General features: G+C 41.0%; 1 protein-coding gene across 2 annotated transcripts in view; it reads right to left on the reverse strand.

Annotated features, from left to right (window-relative positions):
* Positions 1–22,268, reverse strand: part of SNTG1 (syntrophin gamma 1) — a 599,834-nt gene that overhangs the window by 348,533 nt on the left and 229,033 nt on the right. For both annotated transcript variants that reach the window (XM_045560545.1, XM_045560546.1), the window contains 2 exons: positions 21,921–21,974; positions 6,368–6,502 (listed from right to left, as the gene is read on the reverse strand). In XM_045560545.1, the coding sequence (XP_045416501.1) occupies positions 6,368–6,502; positions 21,921–21,947 (162 nt within the window). In that variant the 5' untranslated portion in view covers positions 21,948–21,974. The remainder of the gene's footprint in view (positions 1–6,367; positions 6,503–21,920; positions 21,975–22,268) is intronic.

The raw sequence follows: 22,268 nt of genomic DNA on the forward strand, positions 1-22,268 counted from the left end.
TTCCTTTGTAGCAACACAAAAAACAGACTAAGACACACAGCCAATATATACTAAAAGTGAAGGACTGAAAGCTTTTCCTCTAAGATCCATAACAAGACAATCCCAAATTACTACTTCTATTCAACATATAAAAAGTTCTAGCTAGAATAATTTAGCAAGAAAAAGAAATAAAAGGCATCCAAATTGGAATACAAGAAGTAAAACTATCTTTGATTACAGATGGCATGACCTTATGTAGAAAACACTAAATATTCACAGAGGACTGTTAGAACTAATAAATTAAGCAAAGTAGCAGGACGCAAAATAAACACGCAAAAATCACCTACATTTCTATACACTAACAATAAGCAATCCGAAAAGAAAATTAGGAAAACAATTCCTTAACAATATTATCAAAAAGTGCAAAATACTAAGGAACTAACTTAACCAAGTAGTTGAACAACTTATGCACTGAAAATAATAAAACATTGTTGACAGAAATTAAAGAACACATGTTCATGGATTCGGAGGCTTAATACTTTTATGATGTCCATAATACCCAAAGTGATTTACAGATCAAATGCAATTTTTATCAAAACACTGATGGTATATTTTGCAGAAATAGAAAAATCCATTGTAAAATTTAAATGAAATCTCAAGAAACCCCAATCAGCAAAAACAATCTTTTATTTCTTTCCATTTTTTTATTTCAAAATATTAAGGGAGTACAAATGTTTTTATTACATGGACACCTTTTATAATGAATGCTTAAGTCAGGACTTTAAGTGTGCCCATCACTAAAATAGTGTTCATTGTACCCAATAGGTAAGTTTTTGACACATTAACCATTCCCAACCTCCCCTCTTCTTGGTTTCCAATGTCCTTTACGTCTTTTTGTGCATGTGTATACCCATCATTTAGCTCCCAATTATTAGAAAGTACATGTGGTATTTGTTTTTCCATTCCTAAGATACTTCCTTTAGGATATTGGTCTCCAGTTCCATCCAAGTTGCTGCAAAAGACATTATTTCATTCCTTTTAATGGCTCAATAGTACTCCATGATATACATATTTCACATTTTGTTAACTCACTCACTGATAGACACTTAGGTTGATTCCACATCTTTGCAATTGTGAATCATGCTGCGATAACCATTCAAGTGTAGGTGTCTTTTTCATAAAACAACTTCCTTTCCTTTGGGTAGATACCCAATACTGGGATTCTGGATTGAATGGTAAGCCTACATTTATGTATTTGAGGAATCTGTATACTATTATCCATAGAGGTTGTACTAATTTGTAGTCCCACCAACAGTGTATAAGCATGCTTTCCTCTCTGCATCCATGCCAACATCTATTGTTCTTTGACTTTTTAATAATGGCCATTCTGACAGGGGTACAGTAGTATATCATTGTGGTTTTCATTAGAATTTCGCTGATGACTAGAGTTTTTGAACATTTCTTCATATATTTTTTTGCCGTTTGTCTATCTTCTTTTGAAAAAACTTTTGTTCATGTCTTTTGCCCACTTTTTAATGGGATTGTTTTGTTTTTATTCTTGCTTATTTATTGAAATTCTTTGTAGATTCTGGATATGAGTCCTTTATCAGATGTGTAGTTTGCAAATATTTTCTCCCATTCAGTAGGTTGTATATTAACTCTGTTGTTTATTTCCTTTGCTGTGCAGATGCTTTTTAATTTAAGTCCCATGTATTCATTTTTATTGTTGCTTTATTTGCCTTTGGGGTCTCAATCAAATTCTTTGCCTAGGCCAATGTCTAGAAGAGTTTTTCCTATGTTTTTTTTTTCTAGAATTTTTTATGGTTTCCTGCCTTATATTTAGGTCTTTTACTCATCTTGAATTAATTTTTGTGTATGGTGAGAGCTAGGGGTCCTGTTTCAGTCTTCTACATGTGGCTATCCAGTTTTTCCAGCACCATTTATTGAATAGGGCTTCCTTTCCCCAGTGTATATTATTGTCTGCTTTGTTGAAGATCACTTGTTTACAGATAGATGGTTTTAATTCTAGGCTCTTTATTCTGTTCCATTGGTCTATGTCTCTACCTTAAGACCAGTACCATGATGTTTCGGTTACTATGGCCTTGTATAATTTGAAGTCAGGTAATGTGATGCCTCCAGATTTGTTCTTTTTGCTTAAGATGCTTTTGCTAGCTAGACTTTTTTGGGGGTTCCAAATATGCATAGAATTATTTTTTCTAGGTCTGTGAAATGTGATATTGGTATTTTGATAGGGATTGTGTTGAATCTATGAATCATTTCTGGAAGTATGGACATGTTAATGATGTTGATTCTACCAATCCACGAGCATGGGATGTTTATTTTTTCCATTTGTTTTTGTCATTTCTGATTTCTTTCATCAGTATTTTGTAGTTCTCCTTGTAGAGATCTTTCTCGGTTAAGTATATCCCCAGGTACTGTGGTTTTTTGCAGTTATTGTGAATGGTATTGAGTCCTTGGTTTGACTCTCAGTTTGACTGTTATTAGTATATAGAAATGATATCGAGTTGTGTACATTGATTTTGTAACTGAGACTTTGCTGAATTTATTTATCAATTCTAAGAGTCTTCCATGAAGTCTTTTTGTGTTTTCTACGTACAAAATCATATCATCAGCAAACAGGAATAGTTTGACCTTCTCTTTCCTGCTTTGGATATCCTTTATTGTCCTTCATTTCTTTCACATGCCTGATTGCCCTGGCTAGGAATTCCAGCACTATGTGAATAGAAGTCGGGGCAGTGGGTACACTTGTCTAAAACTATCTTGAAAAAGAATAAAGCTGTGTACCACAAGACTTCTAATTTCAAAATTTGCCACGAAGTTACAGTAAAAACAAAAACAAACAAACAAAAAGCCATAACTGTGTGTTATTGGCATAAAGAAAAATATATAGACCAAGGGACTTAAGCAGAGAGACCAGAAATACACTCTATTTATATATATATATATATATATATATATATATATATATATATACACACATATATACACTACATATTTATATATATATATTCTACAAGAAGTAGGGGAGGAAATTAATGACATTGGATATTGGATATGGCAATGATTTCTTTGATATGGCACAAAAGGTACAAAAAATAGAAGAAAAATAGACAAATTAAATTTCTTCAAAATTAAAAATCCTTGTGTGCAAAGGAACACTATCAACATAGTAAAAAGGCAACCCACAAGTTGGGAGAAATATTTATATTTGTAATTCACATATCTGATAAAGTATTAATACCCAAAATACATAAAGAACTCCTGCAATTGAACACCAAAAAAGCCCACAGACAACCCAATTCACAAATAGGCAAAGGATATAAATAGACATTTCTCCAAAGAACACATATAAATGGCCAATAAGCACATGAAAAGATGTTCAACATTACTAATCAACAGGTGAGTGAAAATGAAAACCACAGTGAGATTCAACTTCATACCCATTTGGATAGCTATCATCAAAAGCACAGAGAACAACAGGCTTGGCATGCATGTGGAGAAATTGGGGCCCATATGTATTGCTTGTTGGAATGTAAAATGATACAAATACTATGGAAAAAAGTATGGTGGGTCATCAAAAAAATAAACAAAAATTTATCATTTCATCTAGCAATTCCACTTCTAGGTATATTCACAAAAGAATTCAAAGTGGGGACTCAAACAGATATTTGTACACCCATGCTTATGACAGTATTTTTTATAAGAGCCAAAAAGTAGAAACAGCCCGAATTCCCATTGCTGGGTGACTAGATAAACAAAATGTGGTATATATATACAATGGAATATCACCTGACATTAAAAAAGAATAAAATTATGATATACCTTTCAACATGGATGAACCTTGAAGACATTATACTTACTGAAATAAGCCAGACAAAAAAGATCAAATATATGATTCCACTTAACAAGAGTTACCCAGAGTTGTCAATATATACAGACAGAAAGTAGAACAGTGATTACCAGGAGCTAAGAGGAGAAGAGCATGAGGAATTATTGTCTAGTGGATGCAGACTTTCACTATGGAATGTGAAAATTCTGGGAATGGATAGTGGTGATAGTTACACAACAATGTGAAAGCACTCAATGCTACTGAACTGTACACTTAAAAATGATTAAAGTGGTAAATTTTATGTTATGTATATTTTACCACAATAAAAAAACTCAACTGACCATGTAAGTGTGAGTGTATTTTTGGACTATCTAAAATATTCCATTCATTCATATGGCTACATTTATGATTTCACACTATGTTTACTATTGGAGTCTTACAGTAATTTCTGAAATCAGGAAGTATAAACACTCCAACATTATTTTTCTTAGTGTTTCCATGTAAATTTTAGAGTCAACTGGTACATATCTACAAAAATATTTTGGAGTTTTGACTATTCAATACTTAGCTTTCATTTTAATCATATTTCTTCGTTTACTCATTTCTTTTAATTTCCTTCATCACAATTTTGTAGTTTTCAGAGTAGAGGCCATATACATCTTTTGTTACATTTATTCCTACGTGTGTTAGTTTTTTGAGGTATTATGAATTGCATTTTTATTTCATTTTATTGTTGTTTGTTGCTAGTTATAGAAACAAAATTAACTTGGAATATTGCCCTCACTCCCAGCAACCTTACTAAATTTTTATGTGACTCTACTTTTTTGTAGATATCTTAGGATTTTCTCTGTATACCATCACGAAATCTACAAATAAAGCAGTTTTACCTCTTCCATTATAATTTTTATGTTGTCTATGTTCATTTTAAGGCTTGTTGTACCATCCAGAACAATGCTGAGTAGAAGTGAACCAAGGTGTGATCCTGGACTTGCTTCCAACCTCAGAGACAATGTTCAATGTTAGCTATCGTGACCATGGAAAGTGTTTGTTAGATGCCTGTTATCAGATTAAGGAAGTTCCCTCCTATTCATATTTACTGAAAGTGTTTCTTATAAATGGATGTTGAATTTTCTCCATTTTTTTTTTTTGCATCTGTTGACATTACCATAGGATGCTTCTCCTTAATTCTGTCTGAGTTCTTTCCAGCATCCTGAGCTTCAAGAATATGCACAATTATCTTTAAAAGAGAGAGTAGGTCTATGTATATTAGCTATTTTGACTATTTCAGTGTTGAAGTACTGTATTTTACTGATTATATTTTACTGATCTGGGACTTTGTGATATATTTGTTCCAGGGGGTTATATGATTCATACTGCTTCTGTGTTATTAACCAAAAGGGAAGAAAGGGCAGCCCATGGGAACAGTTTAATCAGCCTTGACATCCAGGGCCATGATTCAGGATGATTTAAATGGTCTGTGACAAAAGAATAGTTAACAGTCTGCAAAATGTCCATTATCTTTAGTTAGCAAAGGCCTATTGATTTAGGACCTTGTGTGACTCCCATAGGGTGTTAGTAAGAAGTGATGTGAAAACTCAAGTTCAGCATTATTCACCACTAACTAAACACTTCAAGGTAAGTCTGTTAATAGGTACAAATTAAATCTTCATGCTAAATAGCTGCAGATGTCTGGGGAAACCAGAGAGCAGACTGTTTGATGCTTTCTATAATTTTCTTTTGCGATCACATATGGCAACACTGTTAAGATGATGCCTTTACCAATATTACATAGTAAATGATAAACTCCAAAACTTGTCCTGTTTTATGATGATATCTTTTTGTTGAATAAAATCTGATCTCACCTCGGGATGTCTTCCACAGCTGCTCTGCTTTGGCACGAATAAGTACAACAATTGGTTTTGTGTGATAATTTATGGCTCTTTCTGAGGCTAGATTATCAGCAGTATCATGCATCAGTGGGTTAGAGTATTGGAGAGAAGAACTTGCTATAACACTTAGGCATAATTCTAGTAAAGAAGTCATAGAATCATTCAGGCACTATCCCAGGGAGAAATCATTCACACTGGGTTCAGTGACCACTGCCTCAAGCCTCCTGCTTCACTGATTCTGAAGAATGCAGTCCACCTCAGCACCCACCTCCAGTGGTTCAAGGTGATGCAAGACAAGACCAGGGCAGGGGCACTCTCATGCACAGTTCTCAGTTAGCCTTCTGTGGGAAAGGTAGAACGCATTCTCTCATGATCAGAAAACACAGGTGTCACTCCCTTCACATAACAACATCTGGGAATCAAGAGACACCAGGCTGGAGATGGGCCCTGGATGTATATACCTGTAGACTAAGTAAGGTCCTTATAAAGGAACACTGCTTACTTAATGGCATCAACAAAAATTACATGCAGTGCCATTGACTAGGTTCTGAAAATGAAAGAAAAATATATTAAGAGTTTTCTGTGAATGTGCAATTTTATTAACAAAAGACAAAACCAAAGTACTTCAACAGAAAGAAAAGCTACTTACACCAGAATAGAAAGGCTCACCAGACACACATATCACATCCTGTTCCTGGATCATCAAAATGTCTTTGGCTAGGTGCAGCCGGACTTTGAAAGGCTCCTGATTACCATCCTGCAGCAAACAAATCCCTGTCTTTGTCTTCAGACAAAAACACAAAAGCAAAACAGAGAAAAAATATACTTAGTTTATAGATTATAACTTGATGGGCTATTTACAGCAAAACATGATGAATAACATTTGAGAGATGGGAACAACATACTCTGATGAGCCTGAAATTTAATACTTAATATAGGTGCAGAGAAAAAGGATAACCAGTTCTAGTAAAGTGGACTTCCAGATAACAATCTTTTTCAGAAAATCCACATGAAGATTTGGAAAGCAAGGTGTATAGCCTATGTAGTATATTTCAAGAATAATGAAAGCTTTGTTTAATACTTATCATCAAAATATAAAAACAAATAGCTTTATTGAAATATAATTCTACAATCCAATCCTTTAAAGTATACATTCACAATTTTTAGTATATTCATAGTTGTACAACATCACTATAATCAATTTTAGGAAATTTTTTTCACTCCCAAAATATACCACTTACCCTCATCTCTCCATTCCTCCCTCTGCTACCCCAACCTACTCTAAACTCCACTATGTCATCATTTCTAGTTGCCAACACACACACACATACATGCATACACACATGAACATACACACATGCATTAACACGTACATACACACTTAATACTCAAGAGAAAATGAGGGAAAGGAGATGAAGCAAACTATCTATTTTAACACAGTTAGTTAAAAACAGAGCCCCGTTAAAGATCCAAGATTTTTGATTCCTAGTCCAATGATTTTGCTTTACATATTTTTGGGAATTGTGAAAACAGACTGTAAAAATTTCTGAACTTGTACTATATAACTTTAAAGTGGCACTTTAGTAATCACTGAATAAGTCTGTGAGTCTTGTCTCCCTCAAAGCATATTGGTATTATAACATTTAACCAGGTAAGTATAAGTATTCTCCCTAGCAGCTGCACTCAACATTCGCATTTGTCACAGGTACAAGAGGAAATATTCCTTGCCATGGAATATAATCTTTGGCTATTATTCCCTGTCTTCGTCTTCAGACAAAAACACAAAAGCAAAACAGAGAAAAAATATACTTAGTTTATAGATTATAACTTGATGGGCTATTTACAGTAAAACATGATGAATAACATTTGAGAGATGGGAACAACATCAAAAAGGTAACAGGAATAATGACTACTTTGGAAATGACATTTTCATTTAATAATTATTGAGCCATTCTTAACTTAATGGACAAATACATAGAGATTCATATTTATCTTTAGTATTTATTTATTTAAATGGATGCATAGTAATTGCATGTATTCATGGGGTGCAATGTGATGCTTTCATACATGAATACATTGTGTAATGATCCAGTATGGTAATTAACATATTCATCACCTTAAACATGTACCATTTCTTTGTTGTGAGAACATTCAGACTCTCTTCTAGCTATTTATGACGTGCAATGCATTACTGCCAGTTATAGTCACCCTACTGTGTGAGAGAATAGCAGAACTTACTCCTCCTATCATAACTGCAACATTGTACCTATTAACCAACCTCTCCCACCTCCTCTATCCCCATTCTCCTCAGTGTCTGGTAGCCACTGTTCTACTCTCAACTTTGACATCACTAACCATTATGGAAACACGAATCAAAATTACAATAAGATAGCACTTCACTCCAGTTAGAATGGCTGTTATCAAAATTGTCGAAAAATAACAAATACTGGAGAGGATGTGGAGAAAGGAAAATTCTTATATAGTGTTGGTGGGAGTGCAAATTAGTATAGTCATTATGGAAAACAGTATGGAGGGTCCTAAAAAAATTAAAAATCTATCTACCCTATGATCCAGCAATCCCATTACTGGGTATATATCCAGAGGAAATGAAATCAGTATGTTGAAGAGACATCTGCACACCCATGTTTATTGCAGCACTGTTCACAGTAGCCAAGATATGGACTCAACCTAAATGCCTACCAATGGATAAATGAATAAAGAAAATGTGGTGTATATATACACAAATGGAACACTATTCAGCCATAATAAATAATGAAACTCCATTGTGTGCAAAAACATGAATGAGCCTGGGGAACATTTTGCTAAGTGAAATAAACCAGGCACAGAAAGACAAATACCACATGATTTCACTCATATGCAGAATCTACCCTTAGTATTTAAAAGGGTAATATCCCAGGCAAATAATACCTGACTTTTCTTGGAATATACTTTTCTATGAGGATTGCTAGTAATTTATTACTCTAAAAGAATATTCCATAATGTCGATGGGAATATATTTATATACTGCAGCCTCCAAAGATGACTCCTTCTTTAAATTGCTTTATCCCATGCGGTGGGGCATGCCATTTTGCCTTCTATCACATACAGTCTTATACTAGTCTGAAATTATTTTAGAAAAGTTATGATGTCTTTTTAGGAAAAACAAACTTTTTCAGGAGCAAGGACAGCCTCTTTTCCTCATCTGTGGCAGCAGCACACAGCAGGTGCTCATTAAATCATGCTGATTAATCTATTCTAGAGTATAATTCACGAGGATATGTCTGGAGGACAAAAATCTTTCAGCACAAGCAGATTATATTTTCCTCAATATAGAACATGATTTTTCTATGCTTTCACGCAGAGAAGTGTCTCCTGCTTACAATGTGATCTTGGCCGGGGGGCCAACAGAGAGACACTCTGGAGGGGTGTGGGGAGAAGAGAGAATATAAAATAATACATCAAAGCCAAGTGGTCATAATTGAGCACATTTGCTGATTTTTCAATGTACAGTACATTCTGGGCCAATTTTTTCCTGAAAGTGTAATGGAATCGCTGGTAATCACAAATAATACACTGTTTCAACTTTAGGATGAGAGGGTGTTTTTCCCTGAGAGCCCAGAAATGTATTATTGTTACACATCAAAGAGGTACAAAAGATCATCCAGGGAAAGTCTGAGGAACTAAAACAGAACTCTGATGGTTTTCTCAGCACAGTTCTGCTCTAGTCAAAGCTAGCATTCGCTCAAGTAATGTGCAAAATGTCCTCTAATTATTAAATAGTTGTCTGGCACACAGAAGACAGCCTTTGAGCTCACTTTCAGATCTTCAGAGGATAAGAGTGATAGAAAATAAAGAACAAGGAGGCTTTTTGTTAGAATGAAACACACACATACATGTACCCCAATAAATAGCTGGTTGGAGAAAACAGCAGAGAGCTAAGGACAAATCAAAGTTAAAGTACCCCTCCAGGGGCTATAGATATTACATATATTCTAGTATGAAAATTTCCACTGGTGCATGTGAAGATACATTTAAAATCCCATGCGTTCATTAATTTTGCAAACATAGTATAACATTAACAGAGACTCAGACATGAACCAGATAATAGTTGCTGACCTCAGAGTACTTGTACTTATTTTAAAAGTACATATATAAACAAGATACAATATGGTATCTGATATGGGAGCACCAGAGGGGGAAGAATTAGATAATCTTGCGGGAGGGGTGTGAAGGAGGATTCATAGATAGAAAATATGTGCGGTTTGTCTTAAAAAATAAACTAGGAAACGATGATTAGAGAAGCAAAAGTCCTTTTAATCCAGAGGGAAAAATGAGTAAAGAGGTGGAAGCGTGAAAATGCATGCGGTCAAGTGACGCAGGAAGCCAGAGCTGGAAGAGCCGTGCTGGCCGCCGTGCCCTGTGGTCCCGCGGAGGCTGCGGGGAAGCGTCGGGGGAGGACAAGGGGCCCAAAGCCTTTGTGTGATGCTCCGGGGGGTGGACGGTAATGGAGATGCCCTGGAGAAATGTGAGCAAGGAAATAACATGTTCACTTGTACACTTTCTAAATTCATTCCTTGTAACAGTGCAGAAGAGGGAGAGGAAATGGGAAAGTTAAGACAGTCATGGTCGCCAGAAGCAGACCCTAAGCAGGGAGCGCTGGAGATCGCTAAGCAGCTGCGACAGAGTCAGAGCAGCTCCAGGAGACAGAAGAGGAGTCAAGTCGATTTCAGGGCCCTCCCCAGATTACGTGCAGCATTGCCGGGCTGGGATTGTCACTGATGAAATGCAGTCACTACTTCTGTAGCGTTCACCGCCTGCCACGCAATATTGATCATCTTTCTCCCCTAACAGCGCGGTGCAAGCGCTTTCACAGCCGGCGCCGATGGCCCGGGGGAGACGGCAGACCAGGGCTGACCCGGGCACGGGGCTCCGGGCCCTGCGCTCCCAGCCAGGGGTCCTAGTGCCCCTCATACAGAGATCATTTCAGGATACCGCCCGGTCGGCCTGTATACAATGACATGGCTTATTGGCATCCTTCGCCGGAGAGCATTTTGGTCATCAAAATCTCCTAATGGAGTGGGAATAATTCTAAACAGGACAATATCACTTTAAACCGGTTGCTCTTCATGTACTAAAACAATGACAACCGGAGAGACAAAAATGAGTAAGAGACCACTCTGCAACTTAGAGACGTTTTTCCCCCAAGCTATGCTATGAGGGGCATGAGGGACTTGATGTCCACTCCTTCCTGGAGTGCTTCAGGGAATGCAAAAGAGAAACAGGGTCGTGAGGGTGGCTGTTGGTACCACACAAGCTAAAATAGCCCCATCTGCATGGTCTATACAGACCTGTGCACCCAAATTTTTAAAAAGTTAAAAATCACCTAAATAATTATAGCCCCAAATTTCAGTTTAAACTTAAAACATAAACTCATCTTCTTTTTCTTTACTAATGTAGCAGTCATTTGTCTCCAAACTTCCTTGACTCTGCGTGCATTGCTCATGCATGAAGAAATGTATGTGATACACACACACTGTACAAATTTATCATTTAATTATAAAACATACATAAAATATTATTTTAAAGGAATGATTCACAAAAATGATATGTCAAATATTATTTTCCTATGTCTGATGTTTTGATCCTATACACCAGCTGGATTTTCCAAAATCCACATTGCAGACTATTTGCTTAAGGGAATTATCATAGCGTAATACTTTGTAATTACTTAAAAGGTGACACTTTTAAGCTCCAGTCTTTGGCTATGTTTTCTGCAAACCAATGAAATGTGGTTATAAATTTTCGGGGATTCACTCTTTGTTATATAAACAAATCTCACATTTAAACTCACTGAGAATTTATACTTGCTTAAAATTAGGACCCAATTAGGAACTTTAGAAAGTAGAATATCATCCATTTTCTACTTAAAAGTTAAGACCTTTTTAATTTATGTTCTAGTCTTTCAAAGAATACAAAATGAGTTTTTATGAAACTTTAAAAACTATGTTCTTTTAATTTTGAAATGTAGACTTCACAATACCAGATGTAAGAAACTACAAACTACAAAATGTAAGGCTGGTGGCAGGCATCCCTCCCCTCCCTAATGGAAAAAGGAGCCCCTCCTACTCCTCCATACCTGCCCTAAAGCTGAAACAAAGAAATTCCTCACTCTTCCCGCCGAAACCTTCCCTCCAGAGAAACTCCCACCCCCCACCCCTAAAAAGGTGTATAAGCCCACCCAGACTTCTGGGCAGCGCGGTTTCTCTGGTTCCACTCGTGGGACCATGAGGCTCGCCCGGGCCCCTCTCTTGGGACCCGTTACCCCCACCTGGGAGCACCCCAATAAAGCCTCTTTACTTATCCCTTTTAACTCTGCTTGTCTTTCTTTCTCTGGCGCTGGCCACTATGGTCTTAAAACCTTACATTTGGTGCCGAAACCCAGGAAGGGTGTTTGGCTGTGCTGGCCCGCTCTGGGGTCTTGGCTGCACCACCCCTTTCCGCAAACTCTCTCATTCTGGACCGGGACCTCTGCTGACTGCCTTCGAGTCCCTGATTGACGACCTCAGCCTGGGTGAGTCACCCCATGTTATCTCAACCCGGATTGCCCACCGGGAGCCTCTGTTCCCTCCAGGAAACTGTTGCCTGTCTGTTAGTCCTTCTGGAGACCTCTGTTTCCATCCGGGATCCTGGATCCCTCAGGGCTCGCATCAGAGGTACTCCCCGGCTCCAGCCTGGGATTGAGGAATTTGGGGATGCCCGATTCCTCTCTTCCCTTTTAGTCCATGGCAGTGTAATCTGAGTGGAGACATCCCTCCGTTTGCACTTGCCATCCAACCTCGGGCTCGTTCCTGGAACATCTCGTTGGTTCTTGGGATCCTGGATCCCTTCTCTTTGCCCACGTCGGAGGCTCCCCCATTCCAGGGGCTGAGGCTATTGGGGACGCCTGAATTCCTCTCACCCCTTTCCATGCCGGCACACTAGTCTAGGGTGGAGATGTCCCCCCAGACTTTTGCTGCCTCTGTACTCAGGAAGCTGTTCCTGGCTGTTTCCCCATCCGGGTTGAGGTGACATGGGCAGCCAAAATTCCAAAATTCCCTGCGAGACGCCCCTGGGGTGTTTGCTGGCCAATCTGAAGGCTCTGGATTTAGACATCCAGCCCAAGCACCTCATTCTTTACTGCAATACTGCCTGGCCAATGTATAAATTGGATAATGGCTCCCAATGGCCTGAAAATGGGACTTTCAATTTCAATATTCTGCAAGACCTTGATAATTTTTGTCATAGGAACGGCAAATGGTCGGAGAACCCATATGTCCAAGCCTTTTTCTGTTTGCGCTCCCGTCCTTCTCTCTGTCTGACCTGCCACCCCACACAGGTCCTCCTTGCTCAGCGTCCCCCACTGCCCTCCACCCCTTCTTCCTCTAACTCTCCACCAGGCGTCTCCTCAGATGCCCCTTCTGCTTTCTCTGATCCACCTGACTCAGCTCTCCCCTCCACTCGACCTCCACCATACCTGGATGCACCCTCTCACCCTTCCACGCCACCCAGCCGCTCGCCGCCGCCGACTCCCATCAGCCATCACACTCGCTCTCGTGTAAGCCCCTCCGATCAGTCTCTCCTCTGTCTGTTACGGGAGGTGCTGGGTGCCGAGGGTGTCTTATGGGTGCATGTTCCCTTCTCCCTTTCTGACCTTTCTCAGATTGAAAAGCGCCTAGGTTCATTTTCTAATGACCCTACAGCCTACACCAAAGACTTCTGCTACTTAACACAGGAAAGGCAGAAAACGGGGGGACTGCATGTTGCAGTGTGTCCTTGCCGGCCTCCAGGCTGCCGCCCACCATGCTGTAAATTATGACAACCTCAGGAAAATCACTCAAAGGCCAGACGAAAACCCTGAGGCCTTTCCTCGGCCGCCTTACAGACACCCTTATCCAATATACCCGCCTAGATCCTACCTCCCCCGTGGGGACTACTGTCATTGCAACTCACTTTATTACTCAGTCCTTCCGACATCAGAAAGAAACTCAAAAAGGCAGAGGAGGGCGCTCAGACCCCCATCCGAGACCTGGTGAACATGGCATTTAAAGTCTTCAATTCCCGAGATGAGCAGGCAGAGGCCCAAAGGGAGGCCCGTGTCCGCCAAAAGGCACACCTGCAGGCCCGAGCCTTGGCTGCAGCCCTGAGGCCGGTGGGACCCGCCAAACCATCGACCTCGTCTAAGGTGACCAGCCACGCTCCACCAGGCACCTGCTTCAAGCACAGTAAGGAAGGCCACTAGGCCAAGCAGTGCCCGTAGCCACTTCCACCCACCACGCCTTGCCCGGCTGTGGTCAAGAGGGACACTGGAAAAGTGACTGTCCCTCGGGACAGAAGTCTGGAGGGCCAGTCCTTCCATCCCTAGACCTGCCGATGGCAGTTTTTGGTCTGGCTGCCGAAGACTGAAGAGGCCCCGACTGGATGACCCCGATCTCCCTCACCGAGCCCAGGGTAACAACCAAGGTAGCGGATAAGGCAATGTCCTTTCTGGTTGACACGGGGACTACCTACTCTGTCCTGCCTTCCTTTTCAGGCCCTATGTATCCTTCCCAGGTGTCAGTCATGGGTATTGACGGCAATCCCTCTCGACCCCCCACCACCGGTCCCCTAACCTGTCTAATAGATGACCGTCCCATCACCCATTCCTTCCTTATCATGACCTCCTGTCCCACTCCACTATTGGGAAGGGACTTATTAACCAAGCTGGACACCACCCTCCACTTTTCCTCTGGAACTTCCACCCTCCTTCTTCTCTCTCTCTCTCCAGATTCCTCAGCTCCGCCCACAGCCTCTCCCACCTTACCAATTCCTGCATACCCCGTCTCTCCTGAACTCGTAGACCCTTGGGTTTGGGACACCTCCACTCCTGTGGTGGCCACACACCACACTTCCATCCTCATTTGACTCAAAGACCCCTCATTCTTCCCTTTCTGGCCACAGTTCCTTATTTCACCAACCCACCACAGAGGTCTAAAACCCATTATAGAATGTCTTCTACACGAAAAACTTTTAATTCCAACCAACTCCCCCTATAACACACCCATTATCCTGGTAAAAAAGCCAAATGGCTCCTACCAGCTAATCCAGGACCTCAGACTCATTAATGAGGTGGTTGTCCCCATACACCCTGTGGTGTCTAATCCCTACACTTTACTGTCTCATATTCTACTGTCCACCACCCACTTTTCTGTCCTGGACCTCAAGGACACTTTCTTTACCATTCCTTTAGACCCAGCCAACTACAATCTCTTTGCCTTTATGTGGGAAAATGCACACATGTCTTGACAACTCACTTGGACTGTCCTGCCCCAGGGGTTCAGGGACAGCCCCCCCCCACCTCTTTGGTCAGGCTCTCGCCCAAGATCTTCTTCAATGACCCTTACAGCCGAGTACTGTCCTCCAATATGTGGATGATTTATTACTCTGCAGCCCCTCATACTCCGACAGCCGCACACACTGCCTCTGTACTCAACTTTCTTGCCTCTAAGGGTTACCGGGTGTCACTAGCTAAAGTTCAAGTATCTGAACACACTGTTACCTTCCTCAGACTGTCTCTCACTCCTTCCTCCCGTCATCTGACTGCTGATCGCCAATGGACCCTCTGCGATCTCCAGCCTCCCACTGCTGCTAATCAAATTCTGTCCTTCCTCGGGTTCGTTAGTTTCTTCTAACACTAGATCCCCAACTTTTCTCTCTTTGCTAAACCCCTCTATGAGGCAGCACGTGATGCCTCTGCTGGCCGTCCATTAAACCCTTAGACTGTCTGCCCCGAATTCCTAAAACTTCATGACTCTCTCTTACAAGGACCCCCTCTAAGACTCCCTCATCCTGAAAAAACCTTTTATCTCTACATGGATGAGCACCAGGGCCTGGCCCTCGGCGTCCTCACCCAACCTCTGGGACCTACTCCCATTTCCACCCCAGTGGCCTATTTATCCAAACGGCTGGACACCATGGTCCATGGCTGGCCCTCCTGTCTCCGCGCCTTAGCCGCCGCTGCTACTCTCACCAGGGAGGCCCTGAAACTCTCCCTGGGACAGAACTTACATGTCTTCTCCACCCACCGTTTACAGGACCTTCTAACTCACCGCTCTTTAGCCCTCCTCACTCCGTCTAGACTACAGGAATTCCATCTCTTGTTTATAAAAAATCCCACCATTACTTTATCTCAATCCCCAACTCTAAACCCTGCCACTCTGCTCCCCATTCCCTGCCTAACCCTGTCCTCACACTCCTGCTCAGAAATGGTTGAAGCCTCCACTACCCCTAGAGCCCATCTGTCAGAGAAGCCACTCCCTACAGTGGACTTAACTTTCTTTGTTGATGGCAGTTCTATCACAGGTGAGGACGGCAAACACCGGGCAGCCTATGCCATTGTCTCTGCCTCTCAGGTAACAGAAGCCTCCCGACTTCCAGAGGGCACCACCTCACAAAAGGCAGAACTCACTGCTCTCACCCGAGCCTTACACCTAGCCCAAGGCAGGAGTGTAAATATTTACACAGACTCCAAGTATGTGTTTATGATGCTCACTGCCATGCTGCCATATGGAGAGAACGAGGCTTTCTCTCCACCAAGGGCTCCCCTGTTATTAACGCCACCCTTATCTCTCATCTCCTCGAGGCCCTTTAGTTACCCACCCAATTAGCTATCATACACTGCAAGGGACACCAGTTGGACTGGTCCCTTGTCACTAAAGGAAACAACTATGCTGATACTGTCGCCCACAGCGAAACATCCCCAAAACACCCTAGTCTGGCTCCTCTTCTTTTCCTTTCCATTCCTTCCCTCTAACCTTGCTACACTCCAGAGGAGCGCGACAGCCTTCTCACCCAAGGGGGATCAACCACCACTGAAGGGTGGGTCCTTCTTAAGGACGGCAAGCTGGCTCTCCCTAAGGCAGAGGCCCAGGAACTCACTGGCCATGTCCACTCCTTACTACATATTGGCACTAAGGGCCTCTCTCACTTCTTACAGCCTCTATTTTCACACCCTTCCCTATATTCTCTCATCAACACTGTTTACTCGACTGTGACATTTGTGCCTCTGTTAACCCTCAAGGGGGTCTAAAACCCCCTGTATCCACCCACCAGATGTGTGGTCACCTCGCTGGACAAGACTGGAAGGTCAATTTCACTCACATGCCAGACATTTCAAATATTTCAAACTCATGTACGGCCGGCCTTTTCTCATTGACTATTATCTTCCAGCCCAGCCCCCACATTTTGCTTCCTATTTCTCATATCTTTCTCTCCTCAGGCAACTTCTTTGTGACAGCCCGGCGACTCGTTTCTCCAATGCTGCCTGCAGGAATTATCCAGAGTGACAGTAAATCAGATGCTTCTTCATCCCTACTCTCCTCTTCCAGTCACCCCTCTACCAGCCAACTCCAGCCCACAGCCCCCACTACGCCCCTCAAAAGCAGGAAGTAGCCAGAAAGACCGCCGTGCCCTATTATCACTAAAGGCCGGAATGTAAGGCTGGTGGCAGGCATCCCTCCCCTCCCTAATGGAAAAAAGGAGCCCCTCCTACTCCTCCATACCCGCCCTAAAGCTGAAACAAAGAAATTCCTCACTCTTCCCGCCGAAACCTTCCCTCCAGAGAAACTCCCATCCCCCACCCCTAAAAAGGTATATAAGCCCACCCAGACTTCTGGGCAGCGCGGTTTCTCTGGTTCCACTCGTGGGACCATGAGGCTCGCCCGGGCCCCTCTCTTGGGACCTGTTACCCCCACTCAGGAGCACCCCAATAAAGCCTCTTTACTTATCCCTTTTAACTCTGCTCATCTTTCTTTCTCTGGCGCTGGCCACTTTGGTCTTAAAACCTTACACAAGAAACTAGGCAGCTATAAGAAATAACGATGATACGACATCTCTTTGGTTCTCCTGGAGAGAGCTGGAACCCATTATACTAAGTGAAGTATCCAAAGAATGGAAAAACAAGCATCACATGTACTCACCAGAAAACTGGTTTCCCTGATCATCACCTAAATGTACATCAGGGAAGGATACCAATTGGATATCAGACTGGGATGGGGGGGTGGGGGGAGGGGATGGGTGTATGCCTACATGACGAGTGCGTTGCGCACCCTCTGGGGAATGGTCATGCTTGAGGGTGCAGACCCGGGGAGGTGGGGGGGGAGGGGATCGAGCTATGAATACATGGTGAGTGCCAGGCGCACTGTCTGGAGAGTGGGAGCGGACGCGCTTGGGACTCTGACTCGGGGGGATGGGTGGGACAGGGACAATGTATATGACCTGAACTTATGTACCCCCATGATGAGCTGAAATAAAAAAAAAAATAATAAAATAAAATAAAATAAAAAAAAAGAAACTAGGCAGAGACCATTATGTGAACTGCAAATATTCTTGCAGATATTCTCAGGATTTCCATATTTTGAGTGGCAAATATAATTTAATTTGTTTTCTAAACCTCTAGTTTTAGGTAATGTGCTATTTCTTTTACTGTACAACATCACAGCAGTGGTGCCTGCACGCCCTCTTAGGCGAGGTGCTTCTTATCCTTCACCTTCCCCTCCAGGCTTGCTTCTCATCAAGGCCTTTTCCTTACTAAATTCCAGCCATTTTGAAAGTCCTTAGAACAAAACTCCCTTGTCTTTGACACCGTCTGGGACTACTCCATTCAAAAATGAGTCCTCACTTTTAAGAACTCAGCACTTTTCTTAAATAAATATTCACTACTAAATTGATCAGTATTGCATTTTGATATCACATGTAGTGACTTCAGTAATACTTTGTTCTATATCACATTTAACTTCTTCTTATATATTGTTATCTCAAGAAAATTTTAATAACAGATTATTACTCTTTTCATTGCTAAGGATTATTAATCTATAAGAACCAGTGTAATAGTTTGTTCAGAGGAGGACTTCTTTCAACACTTGTTGGTTGGATCATAGTCACAGATTATATTTCAGTATAAGAAGAACTAAATTAAATTGCATCATATGTATATAATTTAGTAAATTATTAAATATTTGTTATAAAGAAATACATATTTTCATAGTCAACACAACCACATAGATCATATTTTCAGGAATGTAGATGGCAAAATGAAATATGAAGGAAAGCTAGACTAAAAAAGCATACTGGCTTATTTGAACACAGATTTATTTTGATGACAGTTTTTAAAAGCAGAGTTAATCAGTAATTACATCGGACTATATGTACACATTTTCTTCTAAACTGTATATTTTGTACTTTTCCCAATTGTATTTGCTGAAAGTCTCCACTCTCACTTTTGCTTCTTCCTAGACTTCTAAGTCCTGATTCCTTAAAAGAATAGCAACATTTTCTTTTTAAGAGTAGAAATTTCTTAAACAATAAATAAATCTTTCTTTTAAAAAGGATCTGTGCTAGATACTTAAGGCGCTTTCAAATGGAAATGATCTGGATGTGCTTCTTTTAGTCCTTCACACAGAAGAGCCTTCCTGGCATCCAGCTTGGTAAAGGTAACATTCCACCTTGATCTCCCTGACAGCCATGAATATCAGATGTTCATCTTTATTCCCTATTAGCAGTTAAGAGAAAACAAGTTTTATTTAATATATCTTTGACTGTGATATAAGTTCCAGTAATGTGCACCTTAGAAGTTTAGACTTAGAATCAGGAGCTCCAAACTACACATTAGGGCTCAACTTTTAACTAATTAATTAATTGGCACTCGGCATGTCATAAAACCTCTCAGTTTCCTCACGTGTGAAGTGACAGGCTCAATTATCTTTATGGTTCCTGTCCACTTAAACATTCTAAGAGTCTAAATTTCAGGCAAACTCTTGACTCTGGTCCATTTCCAGACAATTTGATCATCTCCAGGGCAGCTTAGGGTCCCGTGTTCCTGCCCACAGGGCCAGTGTGCCAAAGACACGTGGATGCCGCGGCCCCGAAGCCTGAGTCGGTTTTACTCCCTGATAGAGGCAGAGTCTAAAACAGTAGAGATTCTCAATGGGGCTTCAAACCACCCTTACGAATTAATAAAAAGTAGTGCAAGGCAAGAACTGTGGTAAAGGCCTAGGTAAAAATAAGGCACAGGCCTGCCTAAAAATAATGATAATAATAAGCCACTGTCCCCCTGGTTGCTTCTCTATAATTGCCACTCTGGGCCACATAGCTGCTGGTCATAAAGATTCTTAGCTTTCTCCATAGATAATATCACTGTTTGGAAACCAAGGGGTCGTTTCTGAGATACTGTCCAGCTCCCACATTCCTGTGGAATGGCTGACACACCCCAGCCGGCCCCGGACGGAGGAATTGACGCAACTGGTCTTGTGATCCCCACCCAAGAACCTGATCAGCAAAGCCATGTCTACAACCCTATGGTTCTGCCTCACACCCAGTCATTAGCAGACTCAATTGCCTACGTCAAATTGTCTTTAAAAACCCTGTTCCCCAAATTCTTGGGGAGATGGATTTGAGAAATTTCTCCTGTCTGCTCAGCGCTATGCAGAATAAACTCTGTCTGCACATAAACCCTGCTGACTCAGTGTATTGGCTTCTTCCCGGGCAGCAGGCAATGAACCTGGTCGGGTGGCAACAGGCTCATTGCAAGAAAACAAAGAAGCAAGGGTAAGATGATCACGGTATTACCATTGTAAATAAATCTTCTGAACCTTAGAATTTGATAGATATCTCAAATCAATACATCAAAACAATTTTGTTTAAAAAAAGGTCTTGGCAATCTTGCCAGCCACTGAAGTCAAAGATAAAACGTTTGTTAAAATGGTCTCTGGCCACTATCCAGTCTCCACCATCTGAGCCTCAAGTGCCTGCGTGTGTCTCATTCACACAGACGTCAACACGGGTTCAATGAGTGCTTTGCCACCCAAAGCACAAGGTAACACTTTGATGGAAATCGAAGACTTGCTACATTTAAAATTAAGTATGCCATTAAAGCTAGAAATGGCACAAAATTAAAATTTAAGCATAGAATAACATACAAAGCCTCTAGTACCCTAATTCAACTTTTAAAAATGTATGAACTGATAGATGCTGATTTAAAAAAAAATGAATAATTTATATACTCTGACTTTATTGTATTCAGTGTAGCACATGACAGAAGTTTGTCAACAAACAACTATAATGTAATATGTAGTTAAATTAAATTAGCATTACATTAGCATACAGATGTGATTTAAGTGCTAGCATATTTAAACTATTGAAAACAGAAACATAAAGATAGAAATATAAAAGCAATCGATTAGTTTTCTGAAAGACTTTATACTTACATTCGAAACTTTGTACCAACAATGACAAATATTTTTAAGCAGATATTTTTGCAATTGTTTTAGAGGAAAATAAGGAATCACTTTTCACAAATTCATGCAAGAAACTTAAACACACAACATTTCACTAAAAGAACAATCTTCACAAAGGTTAAGAACTAAAGTCTTTAACTGGTTTGATTGTAACACTACCATAGGTAATCTAGTTTTGGTTGGTTTTTGTTGGGTTATTTATACACACTAAAAATATTTTAAAACTTTTAAACAAATATGAAATATTGTTAACCTATGAATATTGGTATTTTGTCTGAAAAGTGAAAAAACAATGCTTTCTCTGTGCTATGTTTAGTAAGAATAAAAGACCGTCTTTCTTCCTGAGGCAGAATGGTTATGTTCCCCGGGGGCTCAAGTCCATGCACTATTGAACGGTCTTTAACATCCTTGAAAGAGCGATGCGTCCCTTTAACTCATGCCATCAAGAGTGATGACAGCTTCACAGAGAATCAGAATTGCCATGTATTAATACTTAAATAATATGGAAATACCTAAGTATTGGAATCATAAAATCATAGGATTTTAATGCTGAAAGAAACCTTAGATGTCTTCTAATGCATAGCCATTTGTGTGAAAAGAATGCCTTCCAACGCTTCCACTGCCTGAACTCATGCAGTGCAGAGTTGATGGAGAGGAGTGGCTCATTATATTAAATATGTTCCAGTTTTCTTAGAGAAAGAGTTAAAATCCAAGGCTTCTCCAGGCACACTTTGGTTTTCTAGCTTTGCAGAAGGAGCGTGTACTCTGGAAATGAAAAGAGCCCGTCACTCATCTTCTGCCCAAAGCTGTGCTCCACATATATAAAGTGGAGCCAAGAGTTTCCTGCTTCTAAGCTGTTTTCCCCATTTGAAAAGCAGAAAGCCATTTACTTACCTCCTCACAGGTGGCTCTGAAATCCATGTGCTATGGCACCACAAAGGATGTCTTCTGAAAAGACAGAGAAATGGTAGCCATTAAGCACAGCATCAAGTGTAAGAGAAGAACACTAATAAAGTGCAGGAAACTGTGAGGCAGAGCCTGTGGGGAGATTGTGCTTGCGACCACCTGTAAGCAGCAGGAACTCCAGGATGTGCTGACCGGGGAGCGGAGGAGAGGAAAAAAGTCATACTCTGCAGCTTTTGTGCGGCGTGAGCTACTGCCCTCGTTCAGTTCAGTGTGACGCCGACAGTGCCTTTCCAGGGCCCTTCCCGCTCCGCCCGCTGGCACTCAGACCATGAGATT

The sequence above is a fragment of the Lemur catta genome, chromosome 9 (genome assembly GCF_020740605.2).
Source record: "Lemur catta isolate mLemCat1 chromosome 9, mLemCat1.pri, whole genome shotgun sequence".
In the NCBI taxonomy this organism is placed as follows: domain Eukaryota; kingdom Metazoa; phylum Chordata; class Mammalia; order Primates; family Lemuridae; genus Lemur; species Lemur catta.